The sequence below is a fragment of the Vulpes vulpes genome, chromosome 10 (assembly GCF_048418805.1).
Source record: "Vulpes vulpes isolate BD-2025 chromosome 10, VulVul3, whole genome shotgun sequence".
NCBI classification, from domain to species: Eukaryota; Metazoa; Chordata; class Mammalia; order Carnivora; family Canidae; genus Vulpes; species Vulpes vulpes.
Genome location: NC_132789.1, coordinates 120012 through 140156, shown reverse-complemented (window position 1 = coordinate 140156; position 20145 = coordinate 120012). Strand labels below are relative to the sequence as shown.

The window sequence follows — 20145 nt, the reverse complement described above, 5'->3', positions numbered from 1 at the left end:
CTTGAACCAGAAGTGTACATAAGTCTGTAACTTCAGTGTAAACTATATAGAAATAGATTCTGTCGGATTTGTTCATTGCTGTACCTAGGACATTCCCCAGCACATGGCAGGACTCAACAAATATTTATCAAATAAACTGAATGAGGTCAGCCCCGGTGGCTCAGTGGTTTAGCACCACCTTCAGTCCAGGGCATGATCCTGGAAATCCAGGATGGATCTGCATGGAGCCTGCTTCTCCCTCTCCCTGTGTCTCTGCCCCTCTTTCTCTCTCTGTGTGTGTGTCTCTCATGAATAAATAAATATTTAAAAATAAGCTGAATGAGTCTATGGCAATTAAGCTTTTGTGATGAGGGTCACTTCCTCCATATCACAAGGGAAAAAATTAGAATATTATGCTTCCTCTTCAAAAAGGAACTTAACTCTGCCTTCTGGTTAAGGCTTTTTAAGCTAACAATAATACTCTGGACTTGTTCCTTAATTCCTCAAGTTTTATTTCTTTTCTAGTTACAGAACTAATTAGAAAAATGAAACAATGTTAGGGACAAACAGGAAAAACTATCTGAATAAGTGGAGGGATTCATCATGATCATGGATGGAAAGATTCAATATTATAAAGATTTCAATTTTTCTCTAACTAGAATTGCATTGGATTTTCATTAATCTATATATTCAATAGGGATTTCTTGAAATGACAAATTGTTTAACGTTTTATAGGAAAATGAAGGTACATTAATAAGGCAATTATTAAAATAGTGCTTTGCCCTACTATATTTAAAAATGCATTATAAATCTCTACTAACTTAAACAGATGATAATGGGGCAATAATAAAAAAGTAAAATGAGTTCAGAAAAAGACTACTGTGTTGCTAGACATTTAATATATGATAAAGGCAGACTATGAATCGCTGGGGGGAAGGAAGGTACTATTATTAAATGGTATCAATATAACTGACTTTGTGAAAAGCATAAATTCTACTTCACACACTCCCATTCCCAGATGGATCAAGGACATAAATATGTAATAGGAATTCTGTAAGAGGGATCCCTGGGTGGCGCAGCAGTTTGGCGCCTGACTTTGGCCCAGGGCACGATCCTGGAGACCCGGGATCGAATCCCACGTTGGGCTCCCAGTGCATGGAGCCTGCTTCTCCCTCTGCCTGTGTCTCTGCCTCTGTGTGTGTGTGTGTGTGTGTGTGTGTGTGTGTGTGTGTGTGTGACTGTCATAAAAAAAAAAAAAAGGAATTCTATAAGAGGAGGACAGAGGAAATATAAAGGAAGCAAAATTAGTGAGAAGGTTTTTCTCAACTCAAGCTGAAAAAAAGATAAGTCCTTCACCTGCAAGTGTATGTACCACATGCCACACTGAGGAAATTTTAGAAATCCACTGGATACACTAAATGCAAGGTATAGAGTATCAGGGATGATGAGTACAATTTTAAAGTTACTGGAAAGAGGGGATCTCTGGGTGGCTCGGCGGTTTGGAGCCTGCCTTTGGCCCAGGGCATGATCCTGGAGTCCCGGGATCGAGTCCCGCATCACCCTCCCTGCATGGAGCCTGCTTCTCCCTCTGCCTGTGTCTCTGCCTTTGTCTCCCATGAATAAAGTAAAATCTTAAAAAAATATATACCTAAAACTGCATGAGACTTATTTGAGTCAAATAATTAAAAAAAAAAAACCCACACTTACGAAGTAACAGAAAAATGTGAACACTGCCTATATATTTGATATTTGAGAAATATTGCTAATTTTTAAATGTGATAATATATTTGTTATGATTTTTAAAAGAGTTCTTACTGCAGACAGATTCTGAGATATTTACAATATATCATGTAAAATATCTGCTTCAAAATAGTGATGGATACAAGGGTGTTCATTATACTTTATTGTGCTTTGAGAATTTCATATAAATCTAAAAACCATCAGAGATATTTCATTCATAAAATATGAATAGGATGTATGACTTTTTTTTTACATATACTAACCACAAAATAAGAGGTCTTAGGAAATTTAAAAGTATAACAAAAAGTTAAAAAAAAAAAAAAAGTAAAAAGGCTTAAAGATAAAGCTGAGGAACTCTTCCAGAAAGCAGAACTCCCAAAAGAGATAAGCAATGAGACAAAAAAATGTAAGAAAATTATATGATCAATTTCAAAGTTCAACAGCAGATTATTCAGAGTTTCAGAGAGAAAAAACTGGAGAATCAAACACAGCAGAAATTCCTTAAAATAGTGAAATGCATAAGGACTGACCCGTCAAAACAGGCAGTGTTTTTTTTTAAGGTTTTATTCATTTGAGAGAGACAGCACAAATGGGGGTGGGGGGAAAAGTAGTAGAGGGAGAGGGAGAAGCCGACTTCTCACTGAGCGGGGAGCCTGATATGGGGCTCAATATCAGGACCCTGAGATCATGACCTGAGCCAAAGTCAGATGCTTCACTGAGTCACCCAGGTGTCCCCAAATGGGCAATTTCTCAAAAGATTGGAACTAAACATATCACCATGAAAGTTTTGAATATCAAAAATAAACTGATGAATCTAGAAGTTCCAAGAGATGATAAATAGGTTACATACTAAAGAACAGTAACAGGTGTAGAACAGGACTTCTCAATGCTAACACTGCTTCATTTCTATCTTTGCCCATTTTCAAAATTCTGAGGGAAGCAAGTTCTTACTTCCACTTCCTGAGTGGTGCTGTAAGAAGCAACAACCTCCTCTCTTCTGCTCTGCCATCTGCTCACCAGCCACAAAGCAGCAACCATATGCAAATGCATTTCCATCCAGGCTGGTGTCCAGATTGGCAATGCCTGTTGGGAGCTCTATTGCCTGGAACAGAGAATCCAGCCCAATGGTCAAATGCCAAGTGACAAGACTACTGGGGGAGATGACTCCTTCAATGCCTCCTTCAGTGAGATGGGTGCTGGCAAGCATGTGCCCAGGGCAATGTTTGTAGACCTATTGATGAAGTTCACACTGGCACTGACTGCCAGCTCTTCCACCCTGAGCAGCTCATCACAGGCAAGGAAGATGCTACCAATAACTATGCCTGTAGCAAGGGGATCACTAATCTTGTCTTGGACTGAACTCAGAAACTGGCTGACCTTTGCACAGGTTTTCAGGGTTTCTGGTTTTCCTTTTTTTTTTTTTTTTTCTCATGTGTCAGTACTTTATTTTTGTGTGTCAGTACTTTTAATGTTGTATACATCAAATTATAGTAAAGAGATGACTATAAACAAAATGCAGCCCCTCTATTTTCATGAACAGCACAATAGATTACAGTAAATTGAGTTTATATTCCACCAAGTGTGGTTTTCCCATTAGTTCACTTTGTGACGGGTCATTAAGAATATCTTCAAATCCAATAGTCTCATCATTACCCCTCAAAATATCCAGTGAAAGGTTTGAGCTTGGAAGAAATGGAAGACACTGAACCCCGCTGCATTGCCTTGAATTCTATTTGTAACTTTAGTGGAACAAACAGACCCTGGATGTTTCTTAGTGTAGAAGAATTCATTTTATCTTGGTTGAGTTGGAAATTTTTTTCTGATAATTCAAGAAGATGACTGGGCAAAAGTTCACTTTGCACACAAGGGAGACCTTGTCAAAGATCATGCTGTTCAAAAGGTCCACCTGCTGAAAGTTCAGTAACTGGAATACTGTCCTTCAGCTGAGATCCAAGTCCTCTGGCATCTTCATCTTCACTTGCGGCTGTGAATAGCCACTCGGCCCTATTACCATCCGGTTTTCCAGTTTTAGAGGGGGAAGTGGTTCCAGGTTCACCTCCCTGCTGATGCAACCTGTTGATTAAGGCATAAGTTCAAGGTACCCAGCTCCCAAGATTCCACAGCTGTAGCTGAGCTCTACAACTCCATCCTCACTACCCACAACACGCTGAGAACGGACTGTGCCTTCATGGCAGATGACGCCATCTATGACATCTGTCCCAGCAACCTCGATACCTAATGCCTGCCTGCCCCACCTATGCTAACCTCAATAGGTGAATGGGTCAAATACTGTCCTCCATCACTGCTTCCCTCAGCTTTGATGGAGCCCCGAATGTTCATCTGACAGAATACTAGACCAACCTGGTGCCCTACTCCTGCATACACTTTCCTCTGGGCACATATGGTCCTGTCATCTCTGCTGAGAAAGCCTACCATGAACAGCATTTTTTTTTTAAGATTTTATTTATTTATTCATGAGAGAGAGAAAGAGAGGAAAAGAGAGAGAGAGGCAGAAACACAGGCAGAGAGAGAAGCAGGCTCCATTCAGAGAACCTGATGTGGGACTCATTCCCGGGGCTCCAGGATCATGCCCTGGGTCTAAGGCAGATAGATGCTCAACTGCTGAGCCACCTAGGCATTCCCATGAACAGCTTTTTATAGCAGAGATCATCAATGCATGCTTTGAGCCACTGAACTAGATTGTGAAACGGGACCCTCACCATGGCAAATACAGTTTGCTGCTTGTACCAATGGCAACATGGTTCCCAAAGATGTCAATGCTGCCACTGCCACCATCGAGACCAAGCATACCACCCAATTTGTAGACTGGCACCCCACTGGCTTCACAGTTGGCATTAATTACCAGTCTCCCAGTGTGGTACCTGGTGGAGACCTGGACAAAGTACAGTGAGCTCTGTGCATGCTGAACAACACCACCACTCAGCCATTGCTGAGGCCTAGACTCACCTGGACCGTAAGTCTGACCTAATGTATGCTAAGCATGCTTTATTCACTGGTATGTAAATGGGGGCATGGCAGAAGGAGAGTTTTCTGAAACCTGTGAGGACATGGCTGCCCTTGAGAAGTATTATGGGGCGATTGATGTAGATTCTGTTGAAGAAGGTAAAAAAGAAGCAGAGAAATACTATAGTTAAAAATGTCACAAAGGTGGAGTGCCTATGTGGCTCAATCAGTTAAGTGTCTGACTCTTGATTTCAGCTCAGGTCATGATCTCAGGGTCGTGGGATGGAGTGAGTGCCAGGTCAGACTCTGTCCTCAATGGGGAGTGTACTTCTCTCCCTCCCCTACTCTCTCTCAAAAAGAGAGAAATAAATATCAGGGGTGCCTGGGTGGTGCACTGGGTAAGCATCCTACTCTTGCTTTGGTCTCAGGTCATGATCTCAGGCTTGTGAGATCAATCTCTGCGTCAGTCTCCATGCTCAGGGTGCAGAGTCTGCTTAGATTCTCTCTCTCTCTGTCCTCCCTGACTCCCTGAAAAATAAATACATAGTTTAAAAAATAGATAAATGTATCTCTTAAAAATGTCATAAAGCGGCTGCTTTTTACAGGGAAGCTTATTCTGTTTTAAACATTGAACAGGGGGATCCCTGGGTGGCTCAGCGGTTTGGTCCCGGGATTGAGTCCCACATCGGGCTCCTGGCATGGAGCCTGCTTCTCCCTCCTCCTGTGTCTCTGTGCCTCTCTGTCTCTCTCTCTCTATGTCTATCATAAATAAATAAATAAATCTTTAAAAAAACCAAACAAACATTGAACAGCTGTGCTCTTGGGTGCCTGGCCAGCTCAGTCAGTGAGGTGTGTGACTCTTGGTCTTGGGGTTGTAAGTCTAATCCCCATGTTGGGAGTAGAGATTACTTTACAAATCTTTAAAAATAAAATTAAACTAAAAAAGAAAAGCAGTGCTCTGATCAGTTAATTTCATGTACAATTACTGACCTATGCTTTAAAACATGCTTGTAACAAACCCAAGCTGTCCATTTGTCTGATGGGTTTGGGTAAAATATTCCCTGTTTCAAATGAAAAAAAAAAAATTCTGAGTGAAAGTAATTTCCTAACCAGGACTTCCATAGAAAGCCAAAAATCCACACAAATAGAAGGACAAGGAAAAGTATTCTGTAGCATAAACAGCCTTCATAGCTCGTTACTTAGGAAAATAACAGGATTGTAATTTACTACAAAGGAAAAAAAAAAAAAAAAAGAAGAAGCCTCCAGAAAACAAGAGATTCAACACAGTGATGAGGGAATAAATGAGGGCAGAGGGAAGTCTCACTGTGCCAGTGTGAGGAAGACCTAGAGGGGAACTGATCTGTCTGGATTGTAGGGGAATGGAAGGCTCCTATGGATACAGGTCAGGAAAGGAGAAAAGTATTAAGACCATAGGACAGTTTTGACTTTGAGGAAAACAGAATTGAGAAGCATTTCACATAGGCTTACGGAAAACAAAGAAAATGAATAAAAAAGGCAATTACTTAAAACAAGAGCTGAATTTATACCAGAAAGAAGCTTACTGGGATGCCTGGGTGGCTCAGTGGTTGAGTAATCTGCCTTTGGCTCAGGTTGTGATCCCAGGGTCCCGAGATCGAGTCCTGCATCGGGCTCCCTGCATGGAGCCTGCTTCTCCCTCTGTCTGTGTCTCTGCCTCTCTCTCTGTGTGTCTCTCATGAATAAATAAATAAAATCTTAAAAAAAATAAAATAAAAGAGAAAAAAATAATAACCAGGATACAATCAGATAGAGTCACAAAGTCAGCAGAAATTAACATCACATACATACGTAGTGTTCAAACTTTTCTGTTATCACATTTTTTAAAGCAATTTCTTTGACCTAGGGTCGAAACAAGGTTCGTACGACGTCAAGTCCTGGAGAATGGAGCTCGGGTGCTGGGATGGCTCCCCGCGGCCCCGCAGGACGCCCCCCGGAACGCCTCCCCTTCTTCCCGGCACTTCCGTCCTGTCTGTCTGCAGAGCTGCGAGGGGATGGGGGGCGCTGGGCACCAGGGGGAACGCTCCCCACTCCCCTCTGAGTCCGGTGCCTTCAACTCTGCGCGCCTCTACGAGCTCACCTGTCCCCGAGGTACCTGTCAGCGTCGGAACCACCGGGCCGCCGCGCACAGGGAGAGGACAGAGTACGCTGGGCGGGCAGAGCAGCGCACGCCCCCACGCCCTAGGAGGAAAGAGCAACCGCCATTCCCCTGCTCGGAGGCCCCAAAAAGCCCAGTCACAGAGACTACATTTCCCAGGATGCCCCGCGCCGCTCAGCGCCGCCCCGCGGAGGGATTCTGCGCTGGCGCCACAGCTGCGCTCTCTGAGGTGGGGCTGCGGCTCGTGCGTGCGTGAACGGAGGCGGGGGCCGGAAGGCAGCGCCTTTATATAGGACAAGCCGGAGCCTTAGCGCGTGCGCGCGTGCGCTCATGAGGGGCGGGGGCGGGGCGTGTGTGGGGGAAGAACGGGGGCCGCGGCGCGGGCGCACGTGAGGGGGCGGGGCGGGGCGTGTGTGGGACGGGCCGTCCCCGGCGCGTGCGTGCGTGAGGGGACTGGGGCGTGTGGGGGACGGCCCCGGGCTGCGGTGTTAGGCTGAGGGGACGCTGGGCGGGCGTGCGGCGGGATAGGGGGTGCCGTGCGGAGAGCCGCCCGCTGCCCTTGCGAGCCCTGGAGCATCCCGGTGGCCGCGGCGCCTGCTCGCGGAGGCCCGGCTTGTCAGTGGGTTGCCGCTGCTGCTGCCATTGTGACGGATCGCGTCCCCCAGCGCGCCTGCGGGCTGCTCTCTGCAGGTACGCCCGGGGCCGTGTGCTCGGCGGTCCTCCCCCCGCGTGGTGGGGGTCGCTCCGGGTGGACGGTGACTGCGGTAAGTGGTTGCTCCTGACCCGGCCTGCATGACGGTCCCCAGGAGCCCCCCAGTGGTGCCGTTAGAGACGCGGGCTCCCGTGTGGCGAGAGCAGCGGCGGGACCCGAGGGCTTGGGCTCTGAGATCTGGGGCGCGGCTGCGTCCCCACGAGGGCTGCACGTTTTAGATATTGCACATGGCTTTTCCAGCGTTTGCTGGACGATCCTCTTTCTGTCGGAGCTGGCTTAGCGGAGAGCCTGACGTTCCCAGGGGCTCAGCGCGCTTCTGTGGCTTTCGGATCTGCGGGTTCTGTTCGCGGATGTTGTGGGGTCCTGTGCTGCTTGCTTGAGGAAGGTCTCTGGTGAAGTCAGCGGTAGGAGGGCTGGGAAGGTTTCTGTTTTTTGATCTAGTTAAGCTTTTTACTTACCGAAGTTATTTTGACAGTTATTTTCCTCAGAATTTCTCTCCTTCTCAGTATTTTCTGTGTTTAAGATCAAGCTGGTTGGTGTGTGGTCTTTGAAACATTCTGAAAAAACCCTCTATCTCTCGGTCTCACGCCCCTGATGTTTAGTACATGTTTTTGATCAAATAGATGACATCAAATAGATTAACTGGAGGTGTGTGTGTTTGGCCCGGTTTCTTTTTCCAGAGACAGCTCCAGTCCAGTTCGTTTTCATTTTCCACTGACACGAGTTGTTGCATGTTGCCTGACATCGAGTAGGATGTCAACACCAAGGTATGAGGCTCCCACCCAGAATCCATGGGGAGGCTGCGGCAGGTCCCTTCTGCCCCTCAGGGGCAGTTTACCTTCTTTAAAGAGAAGGGGAAGGGAAGACGAGGTGTCATCCAGAAGGCTGGCGGTGTTCACCATCACACTCCTCCTCACCCCCACCCCGGCACCGCACTCGCTCTCCTCTCCTACTGACCCACCCACCCTCTTCTGAGTCAACACATTGTCTCTGGATTGCACAGCCTATGCACCCTGAGCTTCACACCGTCCTGACTATTCTACTATCCTTTTTTTTTTTTTTTTTTAATTCAGGTTGTGAATTTGCTTCTGTAGGCCAGATTTTATTTATTTTTTAATTTATGATAGTCACACAGAGAGAGAGAGAGACAGGCAGAGACACAGGCAGAGGGAGAAGCAGGCTCCATGCACCGGGAGCCCGACGTGGGATTCGATCCCGGGTCTCCAGGATCGCGCCCTGGGCCAAAGGCAGGTGCCAAACCGCTGTGCCACCCAGGGATCCCCTATTCTACTATTCTTGAAAATTGTTCCCGTGTTCTGTCGTTCCTTCTCTTAGCACGTGCCCCGTACAGTGTAGGGGTTTGAGGTGTCTCCTTATCAGTATTTTATATGAACATCGTCTCCACATTCCACCTAGGACAATACAGCATTTACATAGATACAAAGCATACCTTCTGGAAAAGAAGTTACAAAATTATTCTACTTAATTAATTAACTATATCCCCACCATATGGAAGAGATCCAGTTAACATCAACGAGTTTTGGGACGCCTGGGTGGTTCAGCGATTGAGCGACTGCCTTCGGTTCAGGATATGATCCTGGTTGGGGAATCGAGTCCCACATCGGGCTCTCTGCATGGAGCCTGCTTCTCCTTATGCCTGTATCTCTGCCTCTGTCTGTGTCTCTCATGAGTAAATAAATGAAATCTTTAAATAATTTTTTTTAAAATTTATTTATTTATGATAGTTGAGAGAGAGAGACAGAGACACAGGCAGAGGGAGAAGCAGGCTCCGTGCACCGGGAGCCCGATGTGGGACTCGATCCCAGGTCTCCAGGATCGCGCCCTGGGCCAAAGGCAGGCGCCAAACCGCTGCGCCACCCAGGGATCCCCCAATAAATGAAATCTTTAAAAACAAAATCGAGTTTTTAGTGAAGTGACTGAAAATAAAATATGTTAAGTAAAAAGGCTGCTTTACTGTTCTCAGTAACAAGCTAACACATGCCATTGTAAAAGAAAGTCTACTCATAACATAATAAAATATCTAATATTAATTTTAACTAGAAATATGACTGAAGCATGGGAGAAAACTTTAAAACCTTACTAGAAGATAGAACATAAGAATAAAGGTTGAATAGAAATGAGAACAGTTCTGTTTTTGATTAAATTTGGTTGTCAAGGAAATGTAGATTGATTTTTTTTCAAGAACCCGCATGCACTGTTTTTTATGTCTTCATCTTCTTAAAATGTTATGGAAGTGGCATGTTGCTTTTCATAATTTGATAAGAAAATGTTTCTGTTGAAGAGAAATACTCCCAAGAAATGATGGGTTTCCTTGGTTTTTATCACGTAATTCAAACAATAAAGTCTTAGTAACATAGTTTAAAAAACTCTTTAGAGGGATCCCTGGGTGCCGCAGCGGTTTGGCGCCTGCCTTTGGCCCGGGGCGCGATCCTGGAGACCCGGGATCGAGTCCCACGTCGGGCTCCCTGCATGGAGCCTGCTTCTCTGTCTGCCTGCGTCTCTGCCTCTCTCTCTCTCTATCATAAATAAATAAAAAAATTAAAAAAAAAACTCTTTAGGTTTTAAGAATTTTTATTTTAAGGCAGACAGTTGCATATTATAGTATCTGTGTTTTGCTTACAATACACTTTGACCTACAGGACTCCTGGCATGTCTTCTGTCAGATTCATGTCTCCTATCACATCAGCATGTCTAATGTCTTTGGGCTACAAAGGAGGGTCAGGACTGGCTGTACCTGTATCTCTGACAGTACCAATACCCAGAGCATCATTTTTGCCTTTTTCCACACAATACCTCTCTTTTATCTCATTCTTTTTCTCACATTTCATTATGAAAACTTAAGCATGGGCAGCCCCAGTGGCGCAGCGGTTTAGCGCCGCCTGCAGCCCACGGCATGATCCTGGAGACCTGGGGCCGAGTCCCAGGTCGGGCTCCCTGCATGGAGCCTGCTTCTCCCTCTGCCTGTGTCTCTACCTCTCTCGCGCGTGCTCTGTATCTCTCATGAGTAAATAAAATAAAATCTTAAAAAAAAACCAAACGTAAGCATAAGCTTAATTAAGAGAAAATACTTGTAAAGCCCCCCTCCTAGACTCTACCATTAACATTTCACTACATTTATTTTAACATATATCTGTTCATCCATCTTTTTAAAGATGTATTGAGTAAATTTGCACACATAGTGTACTTCCCATAAATACATGAAAATGCATGTGTGTTATTAACTAGAATTCAGCTTTTGTTTAGCCTTTTTTAGGTGTAAATTTTACATAAAATGTATACAAAATGAAAGTATACACTTGCTGAGTTTGTGCAGAAGCATTGTGTTTGCCTTTTGTATCTTCAGTTATGTCTTTGCCATAGCTCCTGGCCCCAGAGTTCTAACTGTGGCTGCTGGGTCCTTTTGCTCTCTATTCCTTGCCCTTTGCACATGCTAAATACTAAGGAACTTACTCAAAATCTAAACCTCTTCTCTTTTATTAAGCATATACTTCAGGGGCACTTGGGTGGCTCAGTCAGTTAAACATCTGACTCTTTTTTTAAAAGATTTTATTTATTTTTTTCATGAGAGACACACAAAGAGAGAAAGAGGGAGAGAGAGAGAGAGAGAGAGAGAGAGAGAGAGGCAGAGACATAGGCAGAGGGAGAAGCAGGCTCCATGCAGGGAGCCCGATGTGGGACTCGATCCTGGGACTCCAGGATCATGCCCCAGGCTGAAGGCAGTGCTAAACCGCTGAGCCACCCGGGCTGCCCAACATCTGACTCTTGATTTTGTCTCTGGTCATCATCTCAGGGTCCTGGGATTGAGCACCATGTCAAGCTCCACACTCAGGAGTCTGCTTGAGACTCTATCCCTCTGCCCCCTCTCTGCTCCCTTGTTCTCTCTAAAATAATAATAATAATAATAATAATAATAATAATAATAAATCTTAAAAAACAAAAAAGAAGCACATATTCTATATATCTTACTGAAATGCTGACTCTGACAAGGTATTGCCTGTCTCTGGGCACTGGCACTCAAGTACTGGGTCTTCACATGGAGGCTGGAGGGCAGACACCCAGGGAAAGACATGTTATCTTTGTGGGTGCTTGTTAGGTATTGGACAAATGCTGGTGCAACAAACAACGAATGTTCAAAGCACTGTACTAGTCTTTTTCTGAGATTTAGAATGAGATTATCCCAATTCTCAAGTGGTTCCTTATCTCATAAGGGAGGTGGACAATAAGTAGGGTGTTGAACTGCTAGAAGCATGTGCAAAGTGATCCATGATTACTGGCCAGGGAACAGTTTTTCTTTCTAGGATAACAGGAAGGCTTCTTAGAAAAGGTGACATTTAAATAAGGCTCAGAGAGCATGGGGCAAATACAGCAGGAATTAAGGTTTAAATGTTGTCAAGGCCCAGAAGGTAGATGGTTGTGAAGCCTGTACAATCAGTGACTAGGTCAGAGCCGTGCTGCAGAATCTCTTATGCTCTTTGTAGTTGCTTTCATAGCCTTCTGGTTCACACTAGCCCATCTTTGCCCTGGTGGTAAGCAGAATAATCATTCTCCAAAGAACCAGAACTTGTGGATATATTACCATATTATATGGCAAAAGGGACCTTGCAGATGCAATTCAACTAAGGCCCTTAAGATGGGGATATTACCCTGGATTATTCAGGTGGGCCCAGTATAATCACAGAGGTCCATCAGAGTGGAATAGGGAAAGAGAAGGTGAGCGTTGGGCAGGTGTGACTGTAGAAGAAAGGCACAGAGAGAAGTGGTGTTGCTAGCTTCCTGCCTTACAAGCCTACAACTGATGCCTCCATCTGAGCTTAACTCCATCCCTCTCCTCCCCTGTGGCTCCAACCTGCTCGTCTCTTACTTCCTCTCCTCTCTTTTTCTCCCTCTCTTCCTTTCCTGTTCATGAACGTGTACATTCTCTCTCTAAAATGAATAAAATCTTAACAAAAAAGAATCTAATTATCCCTAAGAAATGGTAGATTAATTAATTTAAAATGTTCATTCATTCATTCATTCATTCATTCATGAGAGGCAGAGACACAGGCAGAGGGAGAAGTAGGCTCCATGGAGGGAGCCCAACGTGAGACTCGATCCAGGGTCTCCAGAATCACACCCTGGGTGGAAGGCGGCGCTAAACTGCTTAGCCACCCAGGTTGCCCAGAAATGGTAGATTTAATCAATTGATCAGTTCAAGTAGATTTGAATAGTTACATAGATTAAATAATGGCTCAGATCAGTGATTCTCAACCTTGGCTGCACATTTCAGACACCCAGGGAACTATTTAAAAGAAACACAAGTCTGGGGATGCTTGTGGTAACTCTGTGGTTGAGTGTCTGTCTTTGGCTCGGGGCTTGATCCTGGGGTCCTGGGATCGAGTCCTGCATCGGGCTTCCTGCATGGAGCCTGCTTCTCCCTCTGCCTATGTCTCTGCCTCTCTTTCTGTGTCTCTCATGAATAAATAAAATCTTAAAATAAATAAAAGAAACACAAGTCTGGCCCCTCGACATAAATTAAGCCAGAATCTCCCAGAGAAGGTCAGCATGGGATCCAGGTGTCATGATTTATGAATATACCTGGCATTTCCAGTGTTCAGTTAGAGCTGAAAACCACTGGTTTAGGTAAAGGTTTGAGTAAATTATTAAAAGTGAAAGTTAAGGGAAATTAGGATGTTGTGAGAATAATTGCAGGCTTTTTGTATTTTATATAATATGGAAATGGGAGAGTTAATTGGAATGGACTTTAGGTACCTATGTAGAGTCTGTATTGTAGTTGCTTTTTTTTTTTAATTAATTTTTATTGGTGTTCAATTTACCAACATACAGAAAAACACCCAGTGCTCATCCCGTCAAGTGTCCACCTCAGTGCCCGTCACCCATTCCCCTCCAACACCCGCCCTCCTCCCCTTCCACCACCCCTAGTTCGTTTCCCCGAGTTAGGAGTCTTTATGTTCTGTCTCCCTTCCTGATATTTCCCAACATTTCTTTTCCCTTCCTTTATATTCCCTTTCACTATTATTTATATTCCCCAAATGAATGAGAACATACACTGTTTGTCCTTCTCCGATTGACTTATTTCACTCAGCATAATACCCTCTAGTTCCATCCACGTTGAAGCAAATGGTGGGTATTTGTCGTTTCTAATTGCTGAGTAATATTCCATTGTATACATAAACCACATCTTCTTTATCCATTCATCTTTCAATGGACACCGAGGCTCAAGCCACAGTTTGGCTATTGTGTTTTTAAAGTAAGATCTGATTGAAATGTATTGGTGGCCAGAAATTTCCTGCTTTCTTAGGCAACCTGATCTACTTCCAGGTGTCATATGATTAACAGTTTCTTGTAATACTGACTTGTAATTAATTTGTTTGTGACTGAACACATTACTCCTAATTCTGCCCCCAGAGCAACTCAAATAACCCTGTTCCACAGGACCTGTAAATATATGAAAAACCATTCTCTTGCTTCCATAAAGTAATTTCTTAGTTTAACATCCCCAGTTATTTCAGCCTCTATTCATGGGACATTGAAAAGTACGTACCAGGAAAGATTAAGAAAGCTCCTAGTAAGTATTGGAGCAGGGACTTGAACCTGAGCAGTCTGGCTGCAGAATCCGTGACATTAACCACAGTTGGAAGTATGCACTTGAAGTTGAGGACCAAGATTGGGAGAGAAGACAGAGTGATCCCTTCACCCTAGCTGAAACACAGTTCTGTTGTGTGCCTGGCAGTGGGATAGACAGTGGGGATAAAACAAGTAGCTACATTGTGTGTCCTGAAAGTGCCCAGAGCAGGGCATTGAAAGGAGACTGAGATAGACTGAGGATGCAGCAAACCTACATTAAAGTTTATTATCATTGTGTAAATCATTAGAGAAGACTGAGAATCAAGATACACTGAGGGCACTAGGTGAGGAAGGAAGCAAAGTAGATCAAGAGTTTCAAGAGCAGTCAAGAGGCTAATCATGTCCTCTGTAGTAGATGTCATTGGTGAGAACCGTATTAGTAGTGTGGCAGGGCAGACACCATATTGCTTTTATTCATGTAAATTTGCATAGAACTGAGATGGAAATCTTTAAGATCTTCAGAAGACAAAGGGGAAAAACAATAGGAAAGAAAACCAAATCAAAAGAACTGTAAATACAAACATATGGGAAATATTCAACCCCAGTATTCAAAGGGTGGAAATTAAAAATACAATCTAAATTTAAAACAACTTAAAAATGCAGTGTTCATAGACTTCTGTTTCTGGCCAAGAAGGAATAACAGGAACAACAGCAACAACAACAAAAAGACAGACAAAATACATGAAACAATTATCTAAGACCCTGGATATCAGATGACAAAGGACTGTCATCCCTGGGAGATAGAAAATCAATGAGGTAAGCCTTCTCATTGCCCCAGTTTATTGCCTTGAGAGGGTTTCCAGTTTACAGCAGAGGAAAGAGAAACTGAGGTGAAGCCCAGCAGACTTCCTGAGTCAAGGATAGAGCTGAGAATCTGGGGAGAGCAAAGCATTTGGGGTTCATAGGACAGACCATCAAAGAGGAGGTCTGCAGAGGGTCTCCCACAAGTACTCAAGAGCACAGAGCAATAACTGTGTGTGAAGAAACTCCCCAAAGCCAGGGAAAGAATCCTCTAAAAGGTTGGAGGGAATAGTCCTGATATTTGCATGGGGAATACTACCTGTATTTTTTAAATTAAATTAAATTAATTTACTTATTTTTGTATATTTTTTATTGGAGTTCAATTTGCCAACATATAGTGTAACACCTAGCGCTCATTCCATCAACTACCCCCCTCATTGCCTGTCACCCAGTTACCCCATTCCCTGCCCACCTCCCCTTCCATTACCCCTTGTTTCCCAGTTAGGAGTCTCTCATGTTCTGTCATCCTCTCTGATATTTCCGACTCATTTTGTCTCCTTTCCCCTTTAATCCCTTTCATTATTTTTTATATTCCCCGAATGAATGAAACCATATAATGTTTGTCCTTCTCCAATTGACTGTCACTTACTTGATATAATATCCTCCAATTCTATCCACATTGAAACAAATGGTGGGTATTCGTCGTTTCTAATGGCTGAGTAATATTCCATTGTATATATAGACCACATCTTTATCCATTCATCTTTTGACGGACACCGAGGCTCCTTCCACAGTTTGGGTATTGTGGACCTTGCTGCTATAAACATTGGAGTGCAGGTGTCTCGGTTTTTTCCTGCATCTGTATCTTTGGGGTAAATCCCCAGTAGGAATGCTACCTGTAACTACTAGCCAGACTGGAAAACTCATGTAATTCTTGGAGCATTGGGAGTGGAAATATATATGTAAAGCGCTAAAAGGAAAAATTACTCTAATTAGAATTATAAATTCAAAAATAATTTAAACAACAAAGATAAGACAATAAATGGGAGAAAATATTTGGAAATTGTATATCTGATAAGGGTTTAATATATATAGGATATACAAATATGCTTATATATACTTAAATACATGTGTTCATATATAGAGTATATAAAGAACTACAAGTCAATAACAAAAACACAAACTATCCAACTTAAGAATGGGCAAAGAATTTAAACATTTCTACAAGAAGGATATGCAAATGGCACTAATTAATGCAGATCAAAATTATAGTGAAATATCACTTTATACCAACTAGGATGGCTATAATAATTTAAAAAATGGAATAACAAGTTTTGACAAGCATGTGGGGAAATTGGAACTCAGCATCACAAATCAAAGTGATGCTGCCACTGTGGAAAATAGTTTTGTGGGTCCTCAAAAAGCTAAACATACAGTTGCCATATAACACAGCAATTCTACTTCTAGGTACAAACAGGAAGGAATTGTAAGCAGGGACTCGAGCAGATAATTTTATGCCAGTGTTCACAGCAGCACTGTTCACAAGAGCCAATAGATGGAAACAATCCAGGGGTCCATCAACAGTAGAAGGACAAACAGAATGTGGCCTGTCCGTAAGTGGAATATTTGGCCATTAGAAGGAGTGAAGTTCTGATTCATGCTACAGCATGGCTGAACCTTGAAGACATGATGTGGAGTCACAAAAGCCAGATGCACAAGGACAAATACGGTATGATTCCATTTATATGAATTATCTAGAATTGGCAAATTCAGAGACAAAGTAGATTAGGGGTTATTGGAATCTGAGGGGATGCAGGAATAGGGAGTTTGGTTAATGTTTCAGAGTTTCCGTTGGGGTGATGAGAACGTTTTGGAATTATTAGTGATGTACAATATTATGAACAGAATTAATGCCACTGAATTGTACGCTTAGCAATAATTAAGACTGCAAATTTTGTTATTTTTTTACTACAACAATTTTAAAGATAATATAATTGCCAAAAACATTGGATTGTATACTTTGAGTGGATGAACTGTTTGGTATGTGAATTATATCTAGTAAAGCTGTTTAGAAAAAAAGGCAAAATGAAGATACTGTCAGACTTAAAAAGCTGAAAGAATTTATTACCAGCAGACCCACATTGCAGGAAATGTTAAGAGATGGCCTTCAGGGAGAAAGGAAATGAAACCAAGTGGAAATCTGGATCTACAGGAAAGCAGTAGCAATGGTTACTACATAGGTAAATATATTTTTCTTATCATTTAAGTATCTTTAACAGATAATTGATCATGTTCTAGTTTCCTATTCACGTGTAACAAGCTTAGTAGCTTCAAACAGCTCCCACTTCCTAGCTCACAGTTCTGTAGGTGGAAGGAAGTCTGACCCACTCTGGCTAGGTTTTCTGTTCAGATATCCAACAGCTGCTGTCAAGGTGTTGACTGGCCTGGGTTCTGATTTGGAAGCTCTGATTGTTGGCAGAATTCAGTTACTTGTGGCTGTGGGACAAAGATAGGACTGGCTGTCAGCTGAGTGTGGTTTTAGCTCCTAGAGACTGCCTACATTCCTTGCCATGAGACACCATTCACCTGCAGGCAGTCATGGCACATCATAGGTTTCTTGCGTTTCCAATCTCTTACTTCCCTTCTGTGATCTGCCGGAGAAAACACTTGTTTTCTTATCTGTAAAGTAAGGGTGTTAGATCAAGGTAGGTTCTGTGTCTTGGTTTGCTTTCCTCAAAAAAGAGGATTTGTAGCAGCAGAACCATTAACTTGCAAATAAAATTTTGCATGGAACTCTAAGGGGGAAAATATCAATCTACAAACTCTTTCCTTCCTACTCCTAGGAATTTCAGACAGTGTAGACTATTTTGGATAATCTCTGATGTTTCCCTTTATGTGGTGGGTGTTTGCCTTATACACAGCCGGGTATGAGGGAGTCTGGGTTGATTTATGAAACCCCCCTGTCACAGCTGACTTTCCTCATGTCTCTTTCTTTTCTCCAGCTTCACCTTCTCAGGATCTCCATTACTCAGAAAAGCATTATCAAGAACAAGGAAGTCATGGAAGCTGAATCGCTAACTGCCCAGTCCCATGTAAGTTGGGCTGTCTTCTTTGTTTTCCAACTGAGAATCCTTTTTTGGTTAAGTTCTGGAGTTCCTTTGCCTAGGAACTTCAGAAATAGTATCTTGGACACTCTCCTCCAGGAGACTAGCACTATTTTGTTTGCTTTATTTGTAGATGTGGTTTTATTCTTGTATTATACACTATTTATATGCCTTTCATATAAAACAAACGCTGGTTTAACAGTGGTATGGGCAGGCATCAGTGGGGGTGATATTGAGCACTCTTATAAAATGCTTTCATTCACACTAGGGAATGAAGCTATAGCACATTTCCTCCCTCAAACATGGTGTGGGAACTAGGAATATTGGGGCATTGGGACTCTCTGGTCCCTGCTTGTCCTAGATACAGACCTGGCTATACAATGCCTCCATGGGGAGCACCTGTTGTGTACTTAGGCACAAGTTGTGTACTTACCCCAGGGTTGCTGTGGCCAAGGCATGAGGAGCTCAGATGAGGGTGGAACTTCTGGGAGCATCCAGGGTGGGAGCCTGGGTCCCTTGTCAGCCCAGCTTCCCCTGGAGTATCCTGCATGTATTACCTCTGGTATATTGAAAATTCCACCAAAAAATATTGTAGTTTTTGCTTTCAGCTGTGCTGCATATTTTGAAGGACTTAGGAAAACTAGTCTATTATATTTACCCAGATATTTACTGTTTTTGTTGCTCATCCTTCATTCCTGAGATTTTAACTTTCTCTCTGGTAACAATTCCCTTTTGCTTGAAGAACTACTTTTAGTGTATCTTTTAGAGCATGTTTGCTAGTGACAAATTCTTTTACTTCATTTGACAGTATATTTTGCATCAATCCTGAAATATGTTTTTATTGGAGATAGAAATTCTGGATTGACAGTTCTTTTTTCACTATTTATTAAAAAATTATTCGGGCAGCCCTGGTGGTGCGGCAGTTTAGTGCTGCCTGCAGCCCAGGGCGTGATCCTGGAGACCCTGGATCGAGTCCCACGTCAGGCTCTCTGCATGGAGCCTGCTTCTCCCTCTGCCTGTGTCTCTGTCTCTCTTTCTCTCTCTCTCTGTGTCTCTACAAATAAATAAAAAAAATAAAATCTTTAAAAAAAAAAAAACTATTCCATTGTCTTCTGACCTTCATTGTCTTTGAGGAGAAATCCTCATTCAAGTAGGTGTTGTTTCTGTGTGTAATCCAGCATTTCCTTTTGATGTTGTGAATGAAGGCCTTGCTTCTGTATCTATTTTTTTTTTTTGTCAATCTCCATTTTAAAAAAATGCCTACCAGTGTTGAGGAAAAATGTTTTGGGTAATTATTTTAGATCGGAAAATGGTGAGGTTGGTCTCTTTCTTTCTTTTAAAGATTTATTTATTTATTTTAGAGAAAAGATGTATGTGAGCTGGGGGAATGAGCAGGGGGAGAGGGTAAAGGAGAGAAGCAGACTCCTGGCTGAGTGTGGAGCTGGATATGGGGGTGGATCTCATGACCCTGAGATCACAACCTGAGCCAAAAACCAAGCTATGGATGCTTAATCTACTGAGCCACCCAGGTACCCCAAGGTTAATCTTTTAATCATTAAGTTGTACTTGAACTCAAAAGACTGTTTTGTCCTTCTTTTTTCTACCTTGAATTAGATTCTTTATTTCAAAGAAAATAAATGTAGATTAACATTTGGTGTCTGAATATAGCTGTAGCTGTTTATAACAAACTTTATTTATTTATTTATAAAGGTTTTATTGATTTATTTATGAGAGACACACAGAGAGGGACAGAGACAGAAGTAGAAGGAGAAGTAGGCTCCCTGTGGGGAGCCTGATGTGGGACTCCATCCCAGGATCATGCCCTGAGCCTAGGGCAGATGCTCAACCACAGAGCCACCCAGCTGTCCCAATAAACTTGATTTAAATAACAATTCTGGGGAGTCTGATTCTTGGTTTCAGCTCGGGTTGTGATCTCAGTGTCCAGGGACTGATCCCCATGTTGGGCTCTGTGCTCAGTGGGGAGCCTGCTTGAGGATTCTCTCTCTCTTTCTCTCTCTCTCTGCCCCTCCCCGCTCTTTAAAATAAATACATCTTAAATAAATGTTTTTCTGACAGTTTCTAGAGCATAACATGGAACTGGTTTGGGGACAGTATATATCTAATAG

General features: G+C 42.9%; 1 protein-coding gene and 1 pseudogene across 1 annotated transcript in view; one reads left to right on the top strand and one right to left on the bottom strand.

The window, feature by feature from the left end:
• Positions 1-3218: 3218 nt before the first annotated feature.
• On the bottom strand, positions 3219-3809 carry LOC140594315 (proteasome maturation protein pseudogene; annotated as a pseudogene).
• A 2866-nt stretch (positions 3810-6675) lies between these two features.
• Positions 6676-20145, top strand: part of LOC112911594 (uncharacterized) — a 65005-nt gene continuing 51535 nt past the window's right edge. Inside the window, 2 exon segments of the mRNA XM_025988217.2 lie at positions 6676-7046; positions 17918-18007. Of these exon segments, the coding sequence (XP_025844002.2) occupies positions 6714-7046; positions 17918-18007 (423 nt within the window). The 5' untranslated portion in view covers positions 6676-6713.